Source organism: Solanum pennellii, chromosome 1 (assembly GCF_001406875.1).
Source record: "Solanum pennellii chromosome 1, SPENNV200".
NCBI lineage: Eukaryota > Viridiplantae > Streptophyta > Magnoliopsida > Solanales > Solanaceae > Solanum > Solanum pennellii.
The window spans coordinates 88,701,891-88,723,197 of record NC_028637.1 but is presented as its reverse complement, the minus strand read 5'-3'; the positions used below and the strand labels follow the sequence as shown (position 1 = coordinate 88,723,197).

General features: G+C 37.4%; 1 protein-coding gene across 2 annotated transcripts in view; it reads right to left on the bottom strand.

Annotated features, from left to right (window-relative positions):
- Positions 1–645: 645 nt before the first annotated feature.
- The window catches only part of LOC107032559 (PH-interacting protein), a 28,571-nt gene continuing 7,909 nt past the window's right edge, over positions 646–21,307 (bottom strand). For both annotated transcript variants that reach the window (XM_015234168.2, XM_027914366.1), the window contains 17 exons: positions 10,619–10,713; positions 10,403–10,536; positions 9,899–10,002; positions 9,753–9,830; positions 9,464–9,545; positions 8,958–9,129; positions 6,142–6,212; positions 5,669–5,749; positions 5,511–5,581; positions 5,125–5,221; positions 4,978–5,037; positions 4,421–4,475; positions 3,919–4,316; positions 2,203–3,846; positions 1,479–2,048; positions 1,330–1,388; positions 646–1,141 (listed from right to left, as the gene is read on the bottom strand). In XM_015234168.2, the coding sequence (XP_015089654.1) occupies positions 946–1,141; positions 1,330–1,388; positions 1,479–2,048; positions 2,203–3,846; positions 3,919–4,316; positions 4,421–4,475; positions 4,978–5,037; positions 5,125–5,221; positions 5,511–5,581; positions 5,669–5,749; positions 6,142–6,212; positions 8,958–9,129; positions 9,464–9,545; positions 9,753–9,830; positions 9,899–10,002; positions 10,403–10,536; positions 10,619–10,713 (3,967 nt within the window). In that variant the 3' untranslated portion in view covers positions 646–945. The remainder of the gene's footprint in view (positions 1,142–1,329; positions 1,389–1,478; positions 2,049–2,202; positions 3,847–3,918; positions 4,317–4,420; positions 4,476–4,977; positions 5,038–5,124; positions 5,222–5,510; positions 5,582–5,668; positions 5,750–6,141; positions 6,213–8,957; positions 9,130–9,463; positions 9,546–9,752; positions 9,831–9,898; positions 10,003–10,402; positions 10,537–10,618; positions 10,714–21,307) is intronic.

Sequence of the window (21,307 nt, the reverse complement as noted above, 5' to 3'; positions counted from 1 at the left end):
TTCGTTTTTAGTTTGTTTAAAAAAGAATGATCCCTTTCCTTTTTTAGCAACATTTTAACTTTAACTTTCCACGTGGCATGTTTAAGACCACAAAATTAAAAGGCATTTTGGTACATTTGATATAACTTCAATTTATAACCACAAGATTAAAAAGTCTTCTTTCTTTTCTTAAACTCCGTTCTAAGTCAAACTAGACCAACCTTTTTGGAACGGAGGGAATAGATTTTTTTAATTTAAGAAAGACGTGGAGTTTTTAGCCTTTAAAGGAGATGGGAAAAGATCTATGGAGAAAGGCATTTAAGTCATTTGATTTTTTTTTTTATATTAATGTTGTATAAATAAGACTAACAACGTAATTGCTCATATCAAAATCGCTACATCGTGAGTGATTTTGCCGTTTTGGTTTTTTAAAAAAATTGATATGCACTTTGAAAATTTTTAACAATTTTTTTTACCCTTTTAGCTCCGGACTCATTAAATATACATAATCCATCCAACGACTATTTGAAAAAAAAAATAAACAAGGAATTAGTAATAGCAGAACTAATGCATGCATTATTTTCTCTTTTACGTAATGGATTAAGCTGTGGTTACATTCAATTTCATGCAGGAAGTTTGGATATTTGAATCGAAACAACAAAGGACTGACTGAATCTCAAAGTATAGTAAAAGTAAATCAAATAATCCTGTTTCTGAGTAACATTCTCGAGAAGAAACATACAAAGAAAAAAAAAAGAATGCCCCTCTGTGTATCTCCATATAGTAATTCTACTTGGTGTAAACTGTACCCTAAACCCCCCAAAATAATACAACAGACAACTAACTCTAGACTCTGAGACCAACAATTTCCAGAGCATAGGCACTGAAGATCCATTCCACAAAATTGGATCCGCCAGGCAGTTGGAAGAAGGAAAGAAAATTAATAAGCTAAGGAGAAGCATGCCCTCATAAATTTGATAATTTCTTGGTAAACCAATCTGAAAGACGCTTCATTTTCAGTGAAAGCTCCCTGTTTTTGGCAAAGTAAGCCTCACCATTTGCTATCATCACAGAGAAATCATGCTTCATTGCTTTCAAGCTTCTATAATAGTTGTTCTCTAACCTTAACCGGATTATTTCAGGTGATAGAGGAACAGGGAACCTGCAAAGAGCAAATCATTTATCGTGTTGGGTCCATTAATAATTGTGCATGCCAAGCAACTATTTAACAGACATAGGTTCGAAGCTTGAAAAAGTTATTGCAACAAAACCCATCCCAGAGTTATGATAATGGAATTTCTTTAACTTCTTCAAAGTTCAAAGCAACACAAGTAATTTATAAAGAGGTACCTATTCATGAAGTCCAGTTTCACAGCAACTTGTTTCAATTTTAGAATCCCAAAGTTATCCTGTAACATGCATAACGGGGTCACCTCTGATGTTTTTATCTACAAAGTTCAATTGTTAATTTAAGGCTAGACAATTTAAAAGATTGAAACCTGATTTCTGCTTGCTGACTGCAGTAGTTCAGTGACAGATGACAACACTCTATTTTTGCTTTCCAAGTCAAGTTGAGGTTGCTCCCATGAACTATCTACATCATGCAGTTCCCAGGGACTCTGAGGATGGGGTTCTACTTCACCTTCGTATAGGATACCACATCTTTCCCATGGACTGTCAGGAAACTGGTCAGACTTGGCTTTCACTGAAACTACCTCACCTACCCACCACTTACCACCTTGCTCACTCTCATCCTTCCACCAAACCAGACACTTATCTCCATATGACCAATTTCTCTCCATTGCACTCTCATACCTTGATCTCTCAATTAGAAAGTCAGGGAAGTTGACTAGTTCAGGCAGTGTAAGCTTAAACTTCTGTCCAGAGACGGGAGATGAGGAATCTATGAATTGAAGTGTAACTTTACAGCAGCTCTCACCAGAGCCAGGAAGAGTTGCATACGAAAGATGTTTTACTAAGCAAATTTCCACAGCTTGGACTGCAGCTGCATTCTTTGTCCAAGGACCACGCTCTGATGAATCACTATATTCTATATATTCTTGATGCCCCTAATGTTGAGAAATACCAAGTGTAAATCAAATAAAGCTTAATGATTCGATTTGGAAATCACTAATGCAACAAAAAAGAATATTACATTAAAAACAAAATGCGACAAAAGGAAAAAAGAGGCAATGATTAACCAATAGAAACTAAATAATGCACCTGTCGGAAGTACACTACTTCATCACCTAGCTGAGGAATGTAGCGGTAACCCTCTTCACGTTCTGACAATAGCAACCAATTCAGTTTTTTCACTGCCTCATTCGAGCTCATTCCAGATGAAAAAACATTTTCATCCCTGGAAGAACCCTCTTTAGCGTTTCTAGATGACCGGCACTTGAACACATTACTTGAAGTCCATCCTAGTGGCGGAGAACCAGTAGCCTTCTTGGTTAGCTTTTCTGTGCTTCTTGATGAACCTACAGCTACATGGCTCTCTCTTATTTTTAGGTCATCTTTCCCGAATGCTGTGTCTCTTGACATTGCAGTAAATCTTAAGGATCTCTTTCTACGAGCTGCATCAGTCGCGGCATGAGGGAATTCAGAACCTGTTTCGTTATGATCATTACAAGCATTAGAAGCACTTCCACAAATATCATGACTGCTACGTAAGCCGCTTCTAGATCCATGAGACTTGTTTCTGCCAACAGAATCATCCATCAGTACACCCCAATGCGAATTCTGACTGAATCTATCAGGGCCATTACCTGTTTCTGGAACTTGGTTTTGTTCCAAATGGGAAAAAATTTTAGATGTTGATTCATCTCCACAATAAGCATCTGTAGGAGGATTAAACTCAGAATGAGTTTGAGACTCCCTGGACATTTTCTTTTTTGATTTTATCTTTATTATGGTTGGCTTCACTCTAGGTTTGAGGTTTACTTCAGGATTGTCATCAGTGGTAGTCAACTTGTTTGCACCAGGACCTACACCTATTTGCTGCAGCTGATGACTGGGTGACGATGCAGAGTGCAATAATGAAGAACTTTTAGCAACTCCTGAGAAACACAGCGCATCTCCAGGACCATTTCCAGCCAGCAAACTGCTAACTTCAGTTTGTCCCAGATTCGTTTGGGCCTCGGCCATTAAATTATCGGCCATAGCCAGACTTTGGATATCTAGACCAGCAGAAGGTTTTCTATCGACTTGCTCATTTAAAACATCTTTGGGTTCCTTGTCATTAACCATATGTTCTGTTTCACTGTATTTCCCGAACAGCTTCATGCCAATCTCGTCTGCAGAGGATGATCCTGGCTCCTTTAACCTTAGGTTAACCACATTATCTTCAGTTATCTCTTCACCAGCTTGAGAAGAACATGGCTTATCAGCTTGTTCACCACATTGAGCTGCAGTGTCTTTTGATAGCTCAAGCTTATTAGCATCACGGATTTTCAATTTCAGGACTAATCTCCTTTTGTTCTCGCCGTTTATTGGAGGTTCAGTGGATTTAGGAGGCACATCGATAGCTCCACCCGTTGGATAGCTCTGCGGTGTGCTTGTCAGTTTGTCATCAGATGCAATATTCTGATCGCTTGACCAACATTCTAATGATTCAGTTTCCAATGAATCATCCTCAGAGCTAGCTTCATCTTCATCATCTGAAGAAATGTCATATTGCTGATATACAATTTCAGGATGTGCAGCTCCACGGTGAGATCTGAATGACTTTGGTTTAGTTGACTTCCTTTTAGTGGTAGATTTCTGCCCATTTCTTGATTTCCTAGTTCTAAGACTTCTATATGAAGTGCCAACACCATCATCCTTAACTTTCTTCCTAAGACGCCTTCCAGATGATGCGGCTTCCACCTGAAAAAGATGCAAATATTGCTCAGCCAGGCTAAGCAAATAGGTAATTTGTTTGTGAATGTAGATGCTTACTTCTGATACAGATATTTTCCTTTTTGATCTGCGTAGGCTATCTTTCCGACTCCTTCTCATCTTCTGTTCTTCACTACATACTGAACCACTAGAAGAGCCATCTCTTAAACATTCATGCTCTTCTTCAGCAGAAAGCTCTTCATTCATATTATATTCTGAATCAGTCTCATCATTCAGAATAACATTATCTGGCTCCCAGAAAAGGGTATCCACAAACTCTGGCAGTGGTTCAGCTATTATGTCCAAGTCAGCCACTGGTAAAACCTGATATCCTAGGCCCAAACCACCATCTGTGCCTACAGAAAATTTAATTGAAGAAGGACGCCACTCGGTACCCAGAGCTCCTAGGCGGCGGCGCTGGTACGTACTCTGATATGGTTCAGGATATGGAAGCATACCTAGTATTCCCATTATTCATGTTTGGAAGAAAAAAACATTCATTACCATCTTGAAATTGACCAAAAAGAAAAAAGAACGAATGCTGAAAGCAACGAATATCTACTTGCATCACAAAGAAGATCTTGCATGTTCCTCCGATATGGAGCTAACTGTGTCTCCTGCAACAGGTAAAAAACGCCTGTTGTTAACTTATAAAACATGGCAAACTTATACAAGATGGAACAGCTGTAGGTAGCTGACAGATAGGCCCATCCATATATTACCCAGATAAGTTTGATATGAAATTTCTCAAGTAGTAAAAACAAATGATAGAACTTAAAAGTGGTAAAGAATAAATCTTTTAACTCTCTTCGTCACAAAAACATGACCTAATTCCTTTTTTTTTTTTTTGCATGACCTACTTTGACTATAGAGATTAACAGTAAATTGGTTGGAAAGATAACTAAACGGATTTAGATACAGTGTAAAAGTTCAAACTTGGATTAATCATATGAAAAGATTTCATACAAAGTCTTAAATAATGTCAATGATATATTTTTAATGGGATGGGTGGAAAAAAGAAATACATCAAGGTAATAAATTTTGGAAAGGACAAAAAAGGAAAAATGTGTCATAATCCTGTATTGACGGGGTGAACTAGTATGTCAGAACTAAAGGTACCTGATCAAGAACATTCCCCTGCGCATCCTGGATAAGGGGCCGGTAATCCCCAAGGAAGAACTGTTGAAAGTTATAGCCTCAAGATCGCATACAGTAACTGTAAACTAATTAAACAATGATGAGAACGAAAGAAACCGTCTCATATACCTGATCATATTTAGCATCCTTTTGAGACTCGCCTTGGCCTGTATTTAATAAATATATTTGCCCAACATCATCAGAAAGAACAATTGATGTTCCATCCCTTTTCACAAAGAAACAGCACATTCAACACAATAAGTAACGACGACATTTCAAATAAAGCAAAGAGCATTTGCACCAGTTAGCAAATCTAATGGGAAACGGAACTGAATGAGTAATTAATTCTGAAGCCAGGATAGGATTGGTGTTCTTCTATGCAAATCAGGATGCTCTGATGATGTCTAAAATTTGAAGTACATTAAAGGAATCACCATTTATATACACAAACAAACTTTATAAGTCAAATATCAAAGATACAGGAAATATTATGATGTCCTCTTTAAATTACTTACTGTGAAAACTTTCCATCAACCAACTTAAAGCGACCTATATCATATGTGCGGATGGGGATCCCCTCCCATATCTGGAGATAGAAATAGCAAGAGCTCAACAAACGGAAATACCTGTGTAAAAGGATGTGATACAATAATCAAAAGAACCAGAAACCTACATCCCACAGGATGGTTTTCCCATCATAACCAGCACTCATTGCGATTCTGGGGTTGAAAGGATGAACATCCAGAACATATGTCTGCAAGAGTCGAACACAAACCGTCAATTACACCAGATATAAGTTTTTTAATAGGTGTGGATGGAGTGAAGGGATGGAGGAGTCATATCAGGAATAGTACCAGAATTGAGTGACTCACATTTTTTAAAGTTTATTATGACCAAAAAAGTGAAAATAAACCACCCTAAAGAATTGCATGACTCTTTTATAGTGCCTGAACAAGAAATTAGACAATGGTGGAAGCAAGAGGAGGAACAAAAAACCAATGAAACACATGCAACGAAATGGAGCTTAAGTGGAAGTTTCTCAAAAATATCTAACCAAGATGACATGTGAAAATGTAAACCAGCCTACGCAACCATTTTGAAAGAAAAACTCAGAAATATCAGCCTAATCATAGTCAGATAACTTACAGACAGTGCGTGACCAGTCAAGGAGTGCACCAAGCTACCATCACTAGCATTCCAAACACAAATTCGGCAATCTGCACAAGTTCACCTTATGAGTTGAAAATTTCAAATTCAAGCACCACAATTTCTCTGCTTCAACAAAAGGAACATAATTTGAATTCAGTCATTCACAACCCCAAATGGGGGTATTTTCCTTTCTAACAGGAACCAAGAAGACCTTGATTTCAAAACCAACGAAGTTAGAGTTTGACACTCAACTAGTAGGAAGAACATGAACCAATTTGTGTTGTTAGCCTTGCAGGTGCTTAGGAAAATATTTGCACTTCTACATGTCCAGTTTGCCAGGAATTGACTAGTCACACACATGAGAAAACAAGAAAAAAACAAGATCCATTCAGATATGACTGGACCCTCGGCAATCGAGGAAATATCTGATCCAATTTCCGATACTGGGTAAGATTCACCGGCCGCTAGACCTAGCACATAAGCTAACAGTAGTATGAATGGGACAGGAACTACTCAACCAAGTTTCCCTGCATGTGGCTCATCCATGATAATTTCTCCGGAATTGTGTAAACTAGTGGATGATCACTAAGTGAAGATGCTCCGTCTAGCATGAGCAAACCCTTTAGGAACTGGGAGCCACTATCCCAGCCCGGATGACTCTCAGAGTGAACTCTTACGGATATGCTTCCTTGCTCCTTTGATAGATGATGAAAATATACTGGGAAGTCAATCTACAACTTCAAAGCCATATTAGATCCATGCTATACTTAATAGCTCATGAGGAATAACCCTCCATAAGGCACCCAAATTATTCTCAGCTCACACCATTATCTACTTGCAGTGGAAAATAAGTTTCCTAAGCATTTCTTTTCAAAACTTTCACATGACTGCATTGTTTCTTTTTTTCTTTCAACCATGGCTGCATTACTTTGATGGGGGTAAACTTAAGCCCATGCCAGGCACCAACATGTCTTAGAATAGTATCAACTTGACATCAGTTTCCGACGTTTAAATATCACTGATGTTTAAATATCTTGAACTAACTCAAATGCACTTTATTTACAATTTACCAGCCAAATATTCCAACAACTTATTACCTATTCCAACAGAGACTTCCCTGGATGCAAACCAGAAAACAGATTTAACATGAAGTTAAAGGTCATTATACAGTAGTAATGACATACTTGCTAGAACTAGATGTTCGATAGGGTGCGTGAAAAAGGGAAAATTCTGGGCTTTAAAGGCAATAATAAATCTGCAACGAAAGAAATTATCCATACCACCAGTATTCGCTGTCAATATCATCCTGATATAATTTGGTTCTATTATAACATAAATAAAATTTATTTATTAACTCATTATCAGCATGAGTTATTCACTACTGTCATGAGAAACGCCTACTAAGACCATCTCCAACCCCACTCTATTTTACTCTCCATTCTCTATATTTGGAGAGTAAAATAGAGAATGGGCTCTCCAATCACCCTCCATTTCACTCTTTATTCTCTATATATAGAGAGTTGAATAGTAGTTCTCCCAATTTGGAGAACTACTATTCACACTCTCTATTTCACTTTTTCATTATTTTATTATTATTTCTATTATTTTTGTAATTAACATATTATTTTTCATATGAGGCTATGAATTAAATCTCTAATATTTGTAATTCTTTTTTATTGTAATATGATTTTTTAAAAAAAATATATATTATTTAATACATACTACATATATTTCGAATTAATAATATTTCAATTTTTTAATTTTTTTGTCAATTTAATATAATTTGATTTTATTATTAATTTTCACTATTGTTCAAAATATTCGTAATTCACGTTCTCAAAAGAAGAAATATTACACGATGAAACAATAATCGAGTCAAAAAGATGTTGAACGTACATTCGGAGGTTTGCAATCACGTTTTGCAATTATTGTAGGACAATCACATTTTTGGAAAAAGGAAGTGCTACATGATATAATGACTACATGTATTATATTGCACAACATGATAATTGAGGATGAACGTAATCTCAATGCAACAATTCAAGATGTCGTAGAGACTCCAATTGCAATGCCAAAAATGGTGGTAGATAAAAATCTTCAATTTGAACAATTTTTAACTAGACATAAAAAAATTACGCACAAAAATGCTCATTTTGAACTCCATAATGTGTTAATAGAGCATTTATGTGAGCAACGTAATAATCTTGAAAGGTGGGTATTTATGTAATGCTTGTATAATCATATTTCATTAATGATTACACTTTTATTTGAATTGTTCATTAATTTGTATATTATATAATATTTGCTTTTAAGGTATGTTATTTAGAAATTTAGAATAAAATATAATTTTATATTAAAAGAAGAATTTGTAAAAACAAAAATTTATAGTACGTGAAAATTATATAAAAGTGATTATTTCGGAAAAAAAAAGAAGAAGGGACTTATATTATGAAATAAGAAAATAAGAATGAAATAGAAATAATAATATAATATTAAGGAGAGAGAAAAAGATTCTTTTTTAGAGAGTAACATAGAGAATTGGGTTGGAGCTAGTTGACTGTATTTGGAGAGTGAAATAGAGTATAGGGTTGGAGATGCCCTAACCAGGCTTGTGAATGTGTGTTCATGCCTGTTGAGCATCATCTTTAACTACTGTATAGTAGGTCAACAACAAGATGTTTCAATTCACAAAGACCAAACTATTATGAGCAAGAAATGAAACTTTCATCCCATAATCATATTTAAAATAGTTTTAACCAAATAAAAGTACAAATTAATGCATTTGAACTAAATATGCAATTAAGATAAAATACCCATGATAGCAGCCAGTACAAAGCGATTATCCAGGCTCCACACTATCATGTTAACACCGCGAGGAGTAGGGCGAAATCTCTGCCGTGGCCCTCCTCGAGGAGGCTGTGGTGGCATTGGTGGCGGAGGAACTTTAAGATGATATGCCTTACCCCAAGAACGTCCATGTTTTCCCTAAACAGATTAGAACATTATTACTCAGAATGAACCAGCACAGAGAAATATGTCTCAATACTGTAGGTCAGTTAGACTTGGTCCCAATTTACAGATGTAACGGTGTGATGAATTAGTGTCTAACACCTCGAGTAAAGCAGAGCATACATTCTGTAGTATCCCTTTAAAATATACAGGCACAATTTTGTGCATGTATTCATTTTCTTATTTCTCACAAATAAATCCACAAAAGGCTTGGGAAGTTGAACAACAATTATATATTATTTTTTTTTGAAACTAACAATTATCTCATATTATTCATGAAAGAGACCAAATTTTGAAGTCAAGAACTTACATGGGACGACTTGCGTGGTTTTGGGGTCCAAATAATTGCACTTCCGTCACGGGAACAAGTGACAATGTTGTCATGGCTAAACCTGAAAATTGTGTTTTAACAAGCATGACATTATGCAAGTTAACTCAATTTTATCCATCAAACAGGATGACCAACCAAACTCTACTTTATGTTCAACCATGATTAACTATAGCTGATAAGGACATAGAGCCATTTAAATTTTTTATTTGTTTATTGGTATTAGGACCATTTGAAATAATTGGAACAAGGAAAAAAGACGTTCACAAACCAAGAATTCCTAAATTTAGGAATGCAGTCCTCCACAATGGAATCAGAAGTTGAAGATCGTGAAGCAACTGCACAGCCACTGCACAAAAGAATAGAAAGTGAGATAATGATGAACGTGTTTAAGGGCGACAACATGACTGCACCAACCTGAACTGTACATAGTTGACATCATTTTCATGACCAGATAATGTATCTATTTCATGATTTAGCTCCTCAGGGTGATCTGGGGAGAATTTACAAGCACTCCAGACCTGAAGACGGATAATATTTGTGATTCCATACAATCTCATCATCCCATTAACAGAGAATACACTGAAAAGTCAAAATGCACTAAAAACTTTCACATTCTTAACACTTCTTGCATATGTCATACGGTGAACTCTATGTTTAACCGACTGAAAATTCCTTATAGTTAGGTTGTCAAAGATGTTTTATGCCATAAGTAAGCTAAACATTAATAAGAGGACTTTGATAAAGAAGCTCAGAACATTTCTTGTATCAGTCAGATCCTAAGAAGACTGATACAATATTACCTTACCAAAAAAAGGTAAACTATGCTAAGAGCTTATTGACGGAAACAAAAAAATCTCATATCCTGCTATCTTATAATGAAGATTTGACAATGTTATAACGTTTGATGCTTGTTCATACCCTTGCTAAAGTATCAGAGCTGCCGGTGACAAAGACAGTTCCATTGGCATTGTATGCACAACACAAAATTTGATGGCTATGTGATGTATTACTAGAGGACTGAAGGTTGGTTGCTGCAGTACCACTGCTCCTCACTGCATAAAAGTGAAATTCACTCACAGGCTCGCCAACTAACAGCACGAACATTATAAGACAAATAACTTGTTCTCAGCCAACCTGAGACGTTATCCTTTGGTCTTGGCGAGTAAACGCGTGGAACACATTGAGAAGACCTAGCATCCCAAATGCGACAAGTTCCATCATCTGATGACCTACCAGTAGGAAACAAAAACCCGTGGGAAGGAAGTCACACATTTATAAAGCATATTACCATAAACCCATAATACTTAGCAAGAAACTTTAACAGACACGAAAATAGATAAAAATGATTTCTGTTATTTGTACAACCTAGTGTAAAATCTTTACTAGGTTTCTTGTATTTTAACCCTCATTATCTCTTTGTACCTTAGTCTAAGGCTTCCATATCTTCATCTAATGCTTTGAGTTAAGGAAGTTTTATAGAGAAATTAAAAAACAAATTATAAGAAAAAACTTCGTACATTTATCTTTTGATTTAAGTCTTTAACATAAATATAAAAACATGCAGGACCGGCACACAACTTCACATAATATGTTCAAGAGTCTCTTAAAGCGAAAAAATTGTGATGTAAGATTTCCACTATTATGAAGAACAAACAGCTATATATAGTGGCTGTATACCATAACCAGACAAGAGCACAATGTTGTGTAATATTTTAGGAGCCACTTGCGATCAATTGAAGCCTGTGTATAGGTGTCTATAATTATCGGATATACAAAATACCACATGGTAAAAGAGGAAATAAGGTAATGACTACAAGACCTTGCTGTGGATCATGTTCGGAGTGGAAAGGATGAGCCCGCAGGAGGTGCTTATAGGATCTAACACCTGAAGGAAGAGAAGGAGAAGTAGAGGAAGCGAAGTAGCTCTTTTTTTGCTTTCCACATAAGTAAATGTAAAAGTGAGAAATGGGAGAGCATCTGAAGAAGTAGAATACTCTTTTGTATAGATATTTTGATGAAGCATTCAAAAATGTATAGGCATCTGAATGCACAAGGATAATTGCAGATAGTCCTTGTGCCAGAATATTCTCCCCAATTCATTCTTGAGATATAGATTAGTGGAACATTTTTATTTTTGCATATTTTAGGAGTGTTGTTGATAATCAAGTCAATGTTGATTCTTTATCATGCAGTTATTGCTGATGACTAGATGAATTTGTAGTGAATCATGATTTGTTGTAAGATTCCCTACCTTTTGTACACACCTCGTAAGCAGTATGTGCCATCACATCACCAAAATTTGAACTATAATCTCATAGAACAGGGACAACAAAAGAATATAAAACCACTCACAAAAAGAACAAATATCTTAATCCTAGAATTCCTAGCTTACTAATATACTATTGGTACAGAGCACCTAGTTCCCATCAAATTACAGGTTTGGTTTAGACCACAAATTTTCCTTCCGTTTCTTCTGCTATCATGTTAGCTTCGTCTATGATATTACTCCCTCCCTCCAAAATACATGGCCTAATTTGATCCAATGCAGAGATCTCAAGAAAATGTTTGAAAAGATTATTGAACCAGTGTATCAAATAATGGTCCTCATAAAAATTGTTTGAAATGTGAAAAAAAGGTGAAGCAATTAAAAATTAAAAAAGGTCAGCATAGGCCTGTTGTTCCACTTATCTTTAATTTTATAATAATGGTGTCCCTTCTTGCACCCACCTCGACTATTCTACCAAGTACCTGCTATCTCACATCAGCATAGGTTGTACCAGATAGATCTGTCCACCACGATTACAGATGTGAAGGTCAAGATCAAATATCTTTAGCCCAACTCTCAAACAAGGTACATATTGGGAGATTATTTTTTTTTTGAAATAGGTAACTTTGTATTATATCACAAAACAGTACATGGGTTGTACTGAAACAATTATATACAAATGTCTTCTTTTCCACTTGTTTCAGTCTATATTGAGTCTAAAACATCAATTACTGATACAGTGTCATTGGAGTATACTTGATTACACCAAAAACATAACAATAAAATGCAGTTTAACTTGACTTTCTGGACATCATTCTCTATGCTCTCAAAACACCTAGAATTCCTTTCTTTCCAAATAGTCCACCATATAGCAGGGATAATTCTCCATTTGTTTCTGTCCTTTGCATTCACCCCTGCTGCCTCCCAACTCTTCAAAGCCTCTGAGACCTTCCTTGGCATGGCCCAGGAGATGCCTTTGAGATTCAAAAAAATCCTCCATAGTTGTTGGGTAATACTTGCAATGTAGGAACAGATGGTTCAACAAAGAAAGCAACTAGAGCATAAGGTTATCCCCCTTTTCTTCAAGTTATCTTGAGTCAGAGCAGCTTCTTTGGCCAATAACCAGATGAAGCATGAGATTTTATGAGGCATGTTTGTCGGTTTCCATATTTGTTTCCATGGCCAACAGCATGTATGTCGGTTTGTCTGATCCATCAACTTGTAGGCTGAGTTGACTTTGAATTCCCCTCTGCTATTTCCCTTCCACCACATAACATCTTCCCCTGTTTGTAGCCCATTAAAAGTTTCGACAGTGTTGAGAAATTCTGCCACTCTTGCTATTTCCCAGTAATTGAATTGTCTTCTGAAATTAAAGCTCGGCCCCTGTTTTTTCCATAACTCTGCTATAGTATTGTGCTGTCCCAAAACTATATTGTATATGTCAGGGAAAAGAACTTCCAGGTTTCCCTTTTCATGCCACTCATCTTTCCAAAATCATGTCTTGCTTCCATCTACAACTTTGATCCTTGCATTACTCTTAACTTCATCCCACATGTCTCTTATTGATCTTTACAAACTCAATCCATAAGGTGTAGTCACTTCTTTGGTCATCAACATAACTTCACCTTCATATTCTGCACTTATTACCCTTTTCCATAGCATCTGATTTTCATTGGCAAACTTCCACAACCATTTCATTCTGAGAGCTTAACTCTGTACCTTCAAGTTCTTTATCCCCATACCCCCTACCTTCTTGTCAGTTATAACTACTTTCCACTTCACCAAATTGAAGACTTCCCTCTATTTGTTGCCATAACATAGAAATTTTCTCCTGATACCCAATCTCTTGATGACTTGCTGGTATTGGGAACAAGGTCATCATGTAAGTTGGCAAGGAATCTAAGAATGAATTAATGAGAGTCAATCTACCTCCGAAGGACAGATATTGAGTTTTCCATCCAGCCAATTTCTTTTCATACTTCTCCAGCACACCATTCCATATATCAACAGAGATTGAGTTTCACCAATTTCCCCACTAAGGATTGCTGCTAGGCCGTTCATATTTGTGACTTCATTGACTAGATACACTAAGCTTTAATCCAGACATCCCTTCAAATAGAATCCATATAACCCCCTCATATATTTCAATACTTGCTCCTCAGCATCACAAAAAATTAGGGTATCATTGTAGGTGTGTTACCTCCAAACTGTCACCACCCTCTCTTGCAACATCAAAGCCTTTCAACTAGGCTCTGTTGTTTGTTGTTTTGATCATACTATTCAGCCCCTCCATAGTGATTAAAAACAAAAATGGTGACCATGTAGGGGCTCCATTCAGAAGCACGGAAAACTTAAAAGTTGTACAATACTTTATCCATCTCAACCATTTCTGTCTGAAGCCCATTCTTTCCAGTATTTTTTTGACAACGGTAACAGTTTTGTGTATTAATCTTCAGCACTAAAGGCTGGGGTCCCAAATTCACATCATGGAGCTACATACAGTTGCGTGTACTTACAACAAAACAAAACTAGATCCTACTTCATCATACATAGGACCTAGGATATCTCTAACAGCTATAGGATCATCTACATACTCCAAACTGCACCAATAGCAAAAAGTGATTGTGCAGTTCATTTTAATCCTGTGCAAAGGACTACTAACACTCTCAAAGCATCTCATATTCCTCTCCTTCCATATGGTCCACCAAATCACTGCTGGGACAATTCTCCATCTGCTTTGGTCTGTACTACCACTGCCTTCATTGTTCCAGCTTTCTATAGCCTGACTTGCCCTTTGTGGCATGGTCCAGTTTGTGCCCCTGAATATAGTAAATAAGTGCCACAGTTGTCTAACCACCTTGCAATGAAGAAACAGATGGTTGATTGTCTCTGCCTGTTGCTCACAAAAAAAAACATCTAGGACACGTATGTATTCCCCACTTCATTAGATTTTCCTGTGTTAGTACCGCCTCTTTAACTACCTACCAACCAAGTAAAAACTACCACCTTATATGGAATTTTGACTTTCCAAATAAGCTTCCAAGGCAAAAATCTGAGTTGAGTCCCCATTTGATTCAGGTTTTTGTAGGCAGAGCTAACTGTGAAAACACCTTTACTATGATGAATCCACCTAAGAGTGTCTTCTTTCTCTTTCAATCCTCGAAAATGGTCCAAGGTGCCATAAAATTCAGCTAGTCTATCCACCTCCCAGTCTTGTATCATCCTTCTATATGTTAAGTTCCATCCACGAATGGACCAAACCTCTTGCACAGTGGCCTCATGTTGTTGATTCAACAGATAGATGTCTGGAAAGAGCTGTTTGAGGTTGCCATTTCCAAACCAATTATCGTCCCAAAACAAAATCTTTCTTCCATTGTTTACATTGAATCTAGTTCTTTGAAATAAACAATGCCACAGATTTCTATTGATCTTCATAGACTAATACCATATGCAGAAGTCACTTCCTTAGTTTTCCAGTGATCTATCTTGTCATACTTGGCTTGAATCACTCTAACCCAAAGGGCTTGCTCCTCTTCAGGAAATCTCCACAACCACTTCATCAGAAGGCTTTTGTTCTATTTCTTCAAGTTTCTTATGCCTAACCCACCTTGTTTCTTTGAAAGGATTACAGTCTTCCATTGACCAAATGAAATCCTTTGTATTCTTTCTCTCCATTCCACAAAAAATTCCTTCTTAATGCATCGATTCTTCCTCCACCTTAGGGGGGAGAGGAAAAACTGAAATCAAATATGTTGGCAAAGCATCTAAGACCGAGTTGATCAGGGTCAATCTTCCACCTCTAGACAAATACTATGCTTTCCGTCTAGATAGTCTTCTTTCACATCTCTCCAGCACCCCATTCCAGATTTCATTAGATTTGCTTTTGGCTCCCAAAGGCATCCCCAAATATACCGTTGGTAGTTTACCTGTTTCTCCTCCCAAGATCTCTGTCATATGTTGTATTATGTTCACCTCATTAATTGAAAAAATAAGACTTTTTCTCCAGTTGATATGAAGACCTGAAGTTGCTTCAAAAAGAATGAGTATCACTCTCAGGATCTTAAGTTGGCTTTCTTCTGCATCACAGAAGATAAGAGTGTCATCTGCAAATTGGAGATGAGTGACTTCCAATCTTTGAATCCCCTCATTTGCTACATTAAAGCCCCTTATCCACCCTTTAGTGTGAGTTGTCTTTAGCATATTGTTTAGGCCTTCCATCACTATAATGAATAGAAAAGGTGAGAGAGGATCACCTTGTCTTAGTCCTCTATCTGATGGAAAGAAACCTTCAGGAGATCCATTTATCGGTATTGAGAATTTAACAGTGCTTATACAAAACTTTATCCATCTGTCTATTTCAATCCAAAGCCCATTCTCTGCATGATTTCAAGTAGGAAGCTCCAATTGACATGATCATATGTTTTCTCTATGTCAAGTTTGCACATGACTCCTGGGGACTTTTCCTTCACTCTCGAGTCTAGACACTCAATAGCAATTAAGATTGCATCAGTTATTTGCCTTCCTCTTAGGAAGGCCATTTGTTGAGTATCTACTAGCTTGTGCATCACTTTCTTCAATTTCTCTGTGAGAATCTTTGCAATCAACTTGTATACGCTTCCAATTAAACTGATTGGTCTAAAGTCTCTCAATTCCCTGTGCACCACTCTTTTTTGGGATGAGAGCTATATATGTTGTGTTAAAGCTCTTCTCAAAAAACTCCTGGGAATGAAAGTTCTGCACAGTAGACATCAAATCCCCCTTCACTATCTCCCAGCAATTAACAAAAAAACCCATTGTGTATCCATATGGACCTGGTGTTTTGTCTACAGCACAAGCTTTAAGTCCAAGCAGGACCAACTCTTCTTCAAAAGGCTTTTGTAGAAGAGTTGCTCCTAAAAGCTGATGGAAGGACACTGGTTCATGTTCAAGGATGGTCTCCAGTTCTCACTTTCCTTGTACAACTTCTTATAAAAAGAATCTATAGGATCCACCAATTCTTGATCTTCTACCACCAGTTTATCAATATGGTTGAATCTCTTATGAGCATTTGCCATTCGCTGAAAGAACTTTGTATTTTTGTCCCCTTGTTTTATCCACAGAGTTGTAGATCTCTGTCTCCAAGCTATCTCTTCCTTCTTTGCGTACTCTTCAAACTCCTTTACCACACTTGCTTTTTGAAGAGTCTAACCTTCAGTTAACGGCCTGGACTTTTGAATGTTGTCAAACTCATGAACTCTGTCGAGCATTTCCTTCTTTCTTTTTTCCAGGTTACCATAAGTGCTTACACTCCAATCTTTCAGTTTAGTCTTCATAGCTTCCAGCTTGGAAGCGAGGATGAAATCAGGCCTTCCTTCGAATTCAAAAGATGTCCACCAATCTTTAATTCTTTCATTAAAACCCTCGGTCTCCAACCACCATCCTTCAAATTTGAAATATGATTTTGTGTGACTCCAACGACCACTTTTAAGTGCAATTGGTGCATGGTCAGAACAAACTCGAGGCAGTAGTTCTTGCTTCACAATACAGAAACTCTCCCCCCATTCAGAGGAGTACATAATTCTGTCTATCCTCGAAACAGCTTCCAAGTTGGATCCCCTGGCCCACGTATAGTTTCCCCCTTCAAGTGGTGGATCAATTAGCTCCATGTCCTCAATAACATTAGAGAAATCATTCATGTACACAGAGGTTCTGGAGCAGTTCCTCTTTTCTGAAGCATATCTAACAGTATTGAAATCACCCCCAAGAACCCAAGGCCCTGTAAATAAACTCCTAACAGCCCTATCTCCCACCAGACCTCCTGTCTTTCTAAGTTGCAGGTTGGTGCATATACCCCTGTCATGTGCCAGGTGAAACCATTTGCCCTTGATTTAAAACTGCAAGTCAAAGTGTATGAGCCTATTTCCAATACTTCCCCTTCCCAAACATTTTGTCCCACATCATTAATATGCCTCCCCTAGTGCCACTAGCCTGCAGTTCCCCATATTTGACCCCTCTTTTTCCCCACACTTGTTTAATTTCCTCCCCACTATTTCCTTCAAGCTTTGTCTCCTGTAAGCAGATCACATCTGCTCTCCATTCTCTATGTCCACCTTGCATAGAATATCAGGCTTCTTCTGTTTGATTCTGGAGTCTATAGCTTCATTAGCAATCAACACAACACCCATGATATGTGTACCTTTAATAAATGCCATCTGTTGGGAATCAATCAATTTACCAATCACTCCTTTCAACCTCTCAGTCAGTACTTTGGAGAGTAGTTGTAGATGCGACCTATCAGGCTTATACGTCTGAAGTCCCTTAGCTCATTTGCTCCTTTCTTCTTTGGTATGAGTGCAATGAATGTTGCATTAAAGCTTTTCTCAAAACCTTCTTGTTCATGGAAGTTTTGAAAAGTATCCATTATGTCTTTAACAATTTCCCAACACTTGATGAAGGATTCCACAGTGAATCCATCAGGACCAGGTGCCTTATCCACTGCACACATCTTCAGACATCTCAATACTTCACTCTCTTCAAAGTTGGCTTGCAAAGCTTCCTTTTCCTCCTTTGTTATAAAAAACATTGGACATCTTGAAGAGTAGGCCTCCATTGAGCTGTTTCAGTGTACAACTTTTTATGGAAATCAATGATTTCACCTTCAATTTTGTGTGGCTCTTGAGTGATTTCTCCTTGTACCATCTGCTGATCTATGTTATTGTATCTTCTATGTGCATTTTCTATTCTGTGAAAAAACTTGGTGTTCTTGTCCCCTTCTTTGAGCCACAATGCTCTTGATTTTTGTCTCCACAGACTTTCTTCCCTTTTGACCAGCTCCATGTACTCCAGAAAATCAGCTTCATGTCTTCAATGAAATCTGAAAATTCTTTCATGCCTTTTGTTCTATTGTTACAGTTCTTTTTTTTCAGAATTGAACCTTGATATATTGAAATCCCCACATAGAGCCCATGGTCCCTCTATCAGACTCCTCACTGCTCCTATTTCTTCCCAAACCAACATCCTTTTTCCTTGTAGCAATAAGGAGCATATACTCCCGTTATATGACATGAACAATTTTGTAGTTGGGATACAAATTTACAAGAAATTGTATACATCACCTATTTCCAGAACCTCCCCCTTCCACTTCCTCTCATCCCACATAAAGAGAATTCCTCCTCTTGTTCCACTTGCATCCAAAGATGCATGTTTAATCCATCTCCCTCCCCAAAGTTATTGAACCATCTCTAAGATATCTCCTTCTATTTTTGTTTCTTGTAGACATATTACATTTGCACTGCCACTTCTAAATCAAACTATTCACAACTTTCCTCTTTTCTCTATTGTTTAGTCCCCTAACATTCCATGACACCAGTTTGAATTTCATCATTTAGAAGAGCTTGTGATTCTCCCCTTATTCCTACTCCCAGAACTTTTGAATTTGACATCAAATGAAACAAGACTTTTCAATTCTTGAACCCCTTGATCTTTGACTTTTTCCCTTCAACCTCTTGCTCCATTTTTCTTGTATGTCTGCAGCTATCAATCTGCAAGAGTAGTTCTGTGGCCTCCTCTTCATGCCCTTGAAAATCTACACCGAAAATCTTCCCCGACTTTATTAAATTTCGTTTCACCCAAGTGGAAGTGTCTTTCTCTATTTCTTGAATTGTATGTTGTTGGTGAATTACTACTGGATCCAGTTCTTCAATCTCCCAATTAACGAGCTCATTATTGTGATTTTGAACTGTAACTGAATTATCTTCTCTTTCGCTTCTGCTACTTTCTCCATTTTCTGCCACTGGAAACCTAAGTTGCGCAGACTCTTTACTTTTGATGCCGCACCCGTCTCGGATTCTTCAAAAAATACACTACTTTTGGCGAATCCGGCATGCACCTATTGGCATTTTTGAAGAGTCCGAGAAACATAGCTGGAAACTCCTCTTCTCCTCTTTTAGATAAAACTTTTTCCCCCTTTGATCTCTCTGTCTCACTCATCACCATTGCTGCGTAAGAGTTTTCCTTCTCTGTTCCCATTGTTGCATGCAAAGCTTTCTGTAGAAACATGGCATCAATGAAGTTGCCTTCCCTGATTGCTTCTTGGTTGTTTCCTCCGTGTATTTTATTAAAGATCAGTTGTCCAGCTCTATCTGGGCTTATACTTCTTTTCTGGGGTTAGACAGTGTACCAATGACAAGGAACCTGGTCCTGATGGGTTTCCAATGAGCGTCTACCAATCCTTTTGGGATCTGGTCAAGGTAGATACCATGTATACCTTAACATCACTTCAATTCTCATCCTATGTGCGAAAAGAGCTTCAATGCTATTTAGAGGGTGTTAGGCTTAACTTCTTTTAAGTGTTTTTTTGGCTTTTAAGCATTTTTCTTATTTTTTGTGGTGTTTGGGAAAGATAAGAAGTGCTTTTAAGCACATACTTTTAGGTCAAAAAATATAAAAATAAGCTAAAAGACAAAAGTTGGATATTCTGAGCTGATACTTTTTAGCTTTTAGCATATAAGCTACTTTTTTAAAAACTTAATCCAAACACCCTCCTACATTCCCCTCATACCTAAGAAGATAGGAGCTTCAGAACTCGGGGACTTCAAACCTATTCAGCCTCATAAGTGGAGTCTAAAAGATCATTGCTAAATTATTGACAGAGATTGAAAAAAGCAGTGCGTAAAACAGGTTATTAACCATCAGATGGCATTCTTCAAAGAAAGACAGATACATATACTCCTCTTATAGCCCTCCGAGGCAATGATACAGGTGTTATGAGCAAAATAGACATAGAAAAGGCTTTTGACCATGTCAACTGGGATTCTCAAACAGATGGCCTTTGGTGTGAGGGGGTTGAAATGAATTGGACTTTGTATCAAAATAGCCAGGTTCCAGTCTGGTATATGGAGAACCTATTGGTTTTTTTCCTTCTTAAAAGGAGACCCTCTTTCACCTTTCCTTTTCACTATGACATGGAAGGCTTAAAGAGCATGATGAGAATTGCAGTCCAGAAGAGATGGTTGAATGGCTTCGGGATAGGCAACAGGTTGGGTGAAGACATGGAAATTTGTCACTTACTCTTTGTTGATGACACTGTCATCTTCTGTGATGTTGCATTTGAACAAAATTGCTATATCAGGATGATTCTCTTAGCATTGGAGGCTACTTTTGGACTATGTGTAAATTCGAGAAAGAGCAACTCATTCCCTATCAATGAGGTGACACATATGGAGGGACTGGTTAGCATTCTGGGATGCAGGATAGATCATGACTTACCAACAACCTACTTGGGCATGCCTTTGGGCAATGAGCACAAGGAGTTGGAAATATGGGACGGGATGGTGGGGAAAATAGAGAAGAAGCTCACAAAATGGAAATCACAATACCTTTCACTAGGAGGAATATTGACTCTGATGAGCTCTGTTCTGGACTCACTGCCAACACATGTCATGTATTTATTCCCAATCCCTTCTAAGGTGGAAGAAAAGTTAGAAAAATTACGAAGAAATACCTTGTGGTTGGGAAACAAGGAAGGCAAGGGTTACCATCTGATCAAATAGAAGACTGATCAACTAAACAAAGAATCT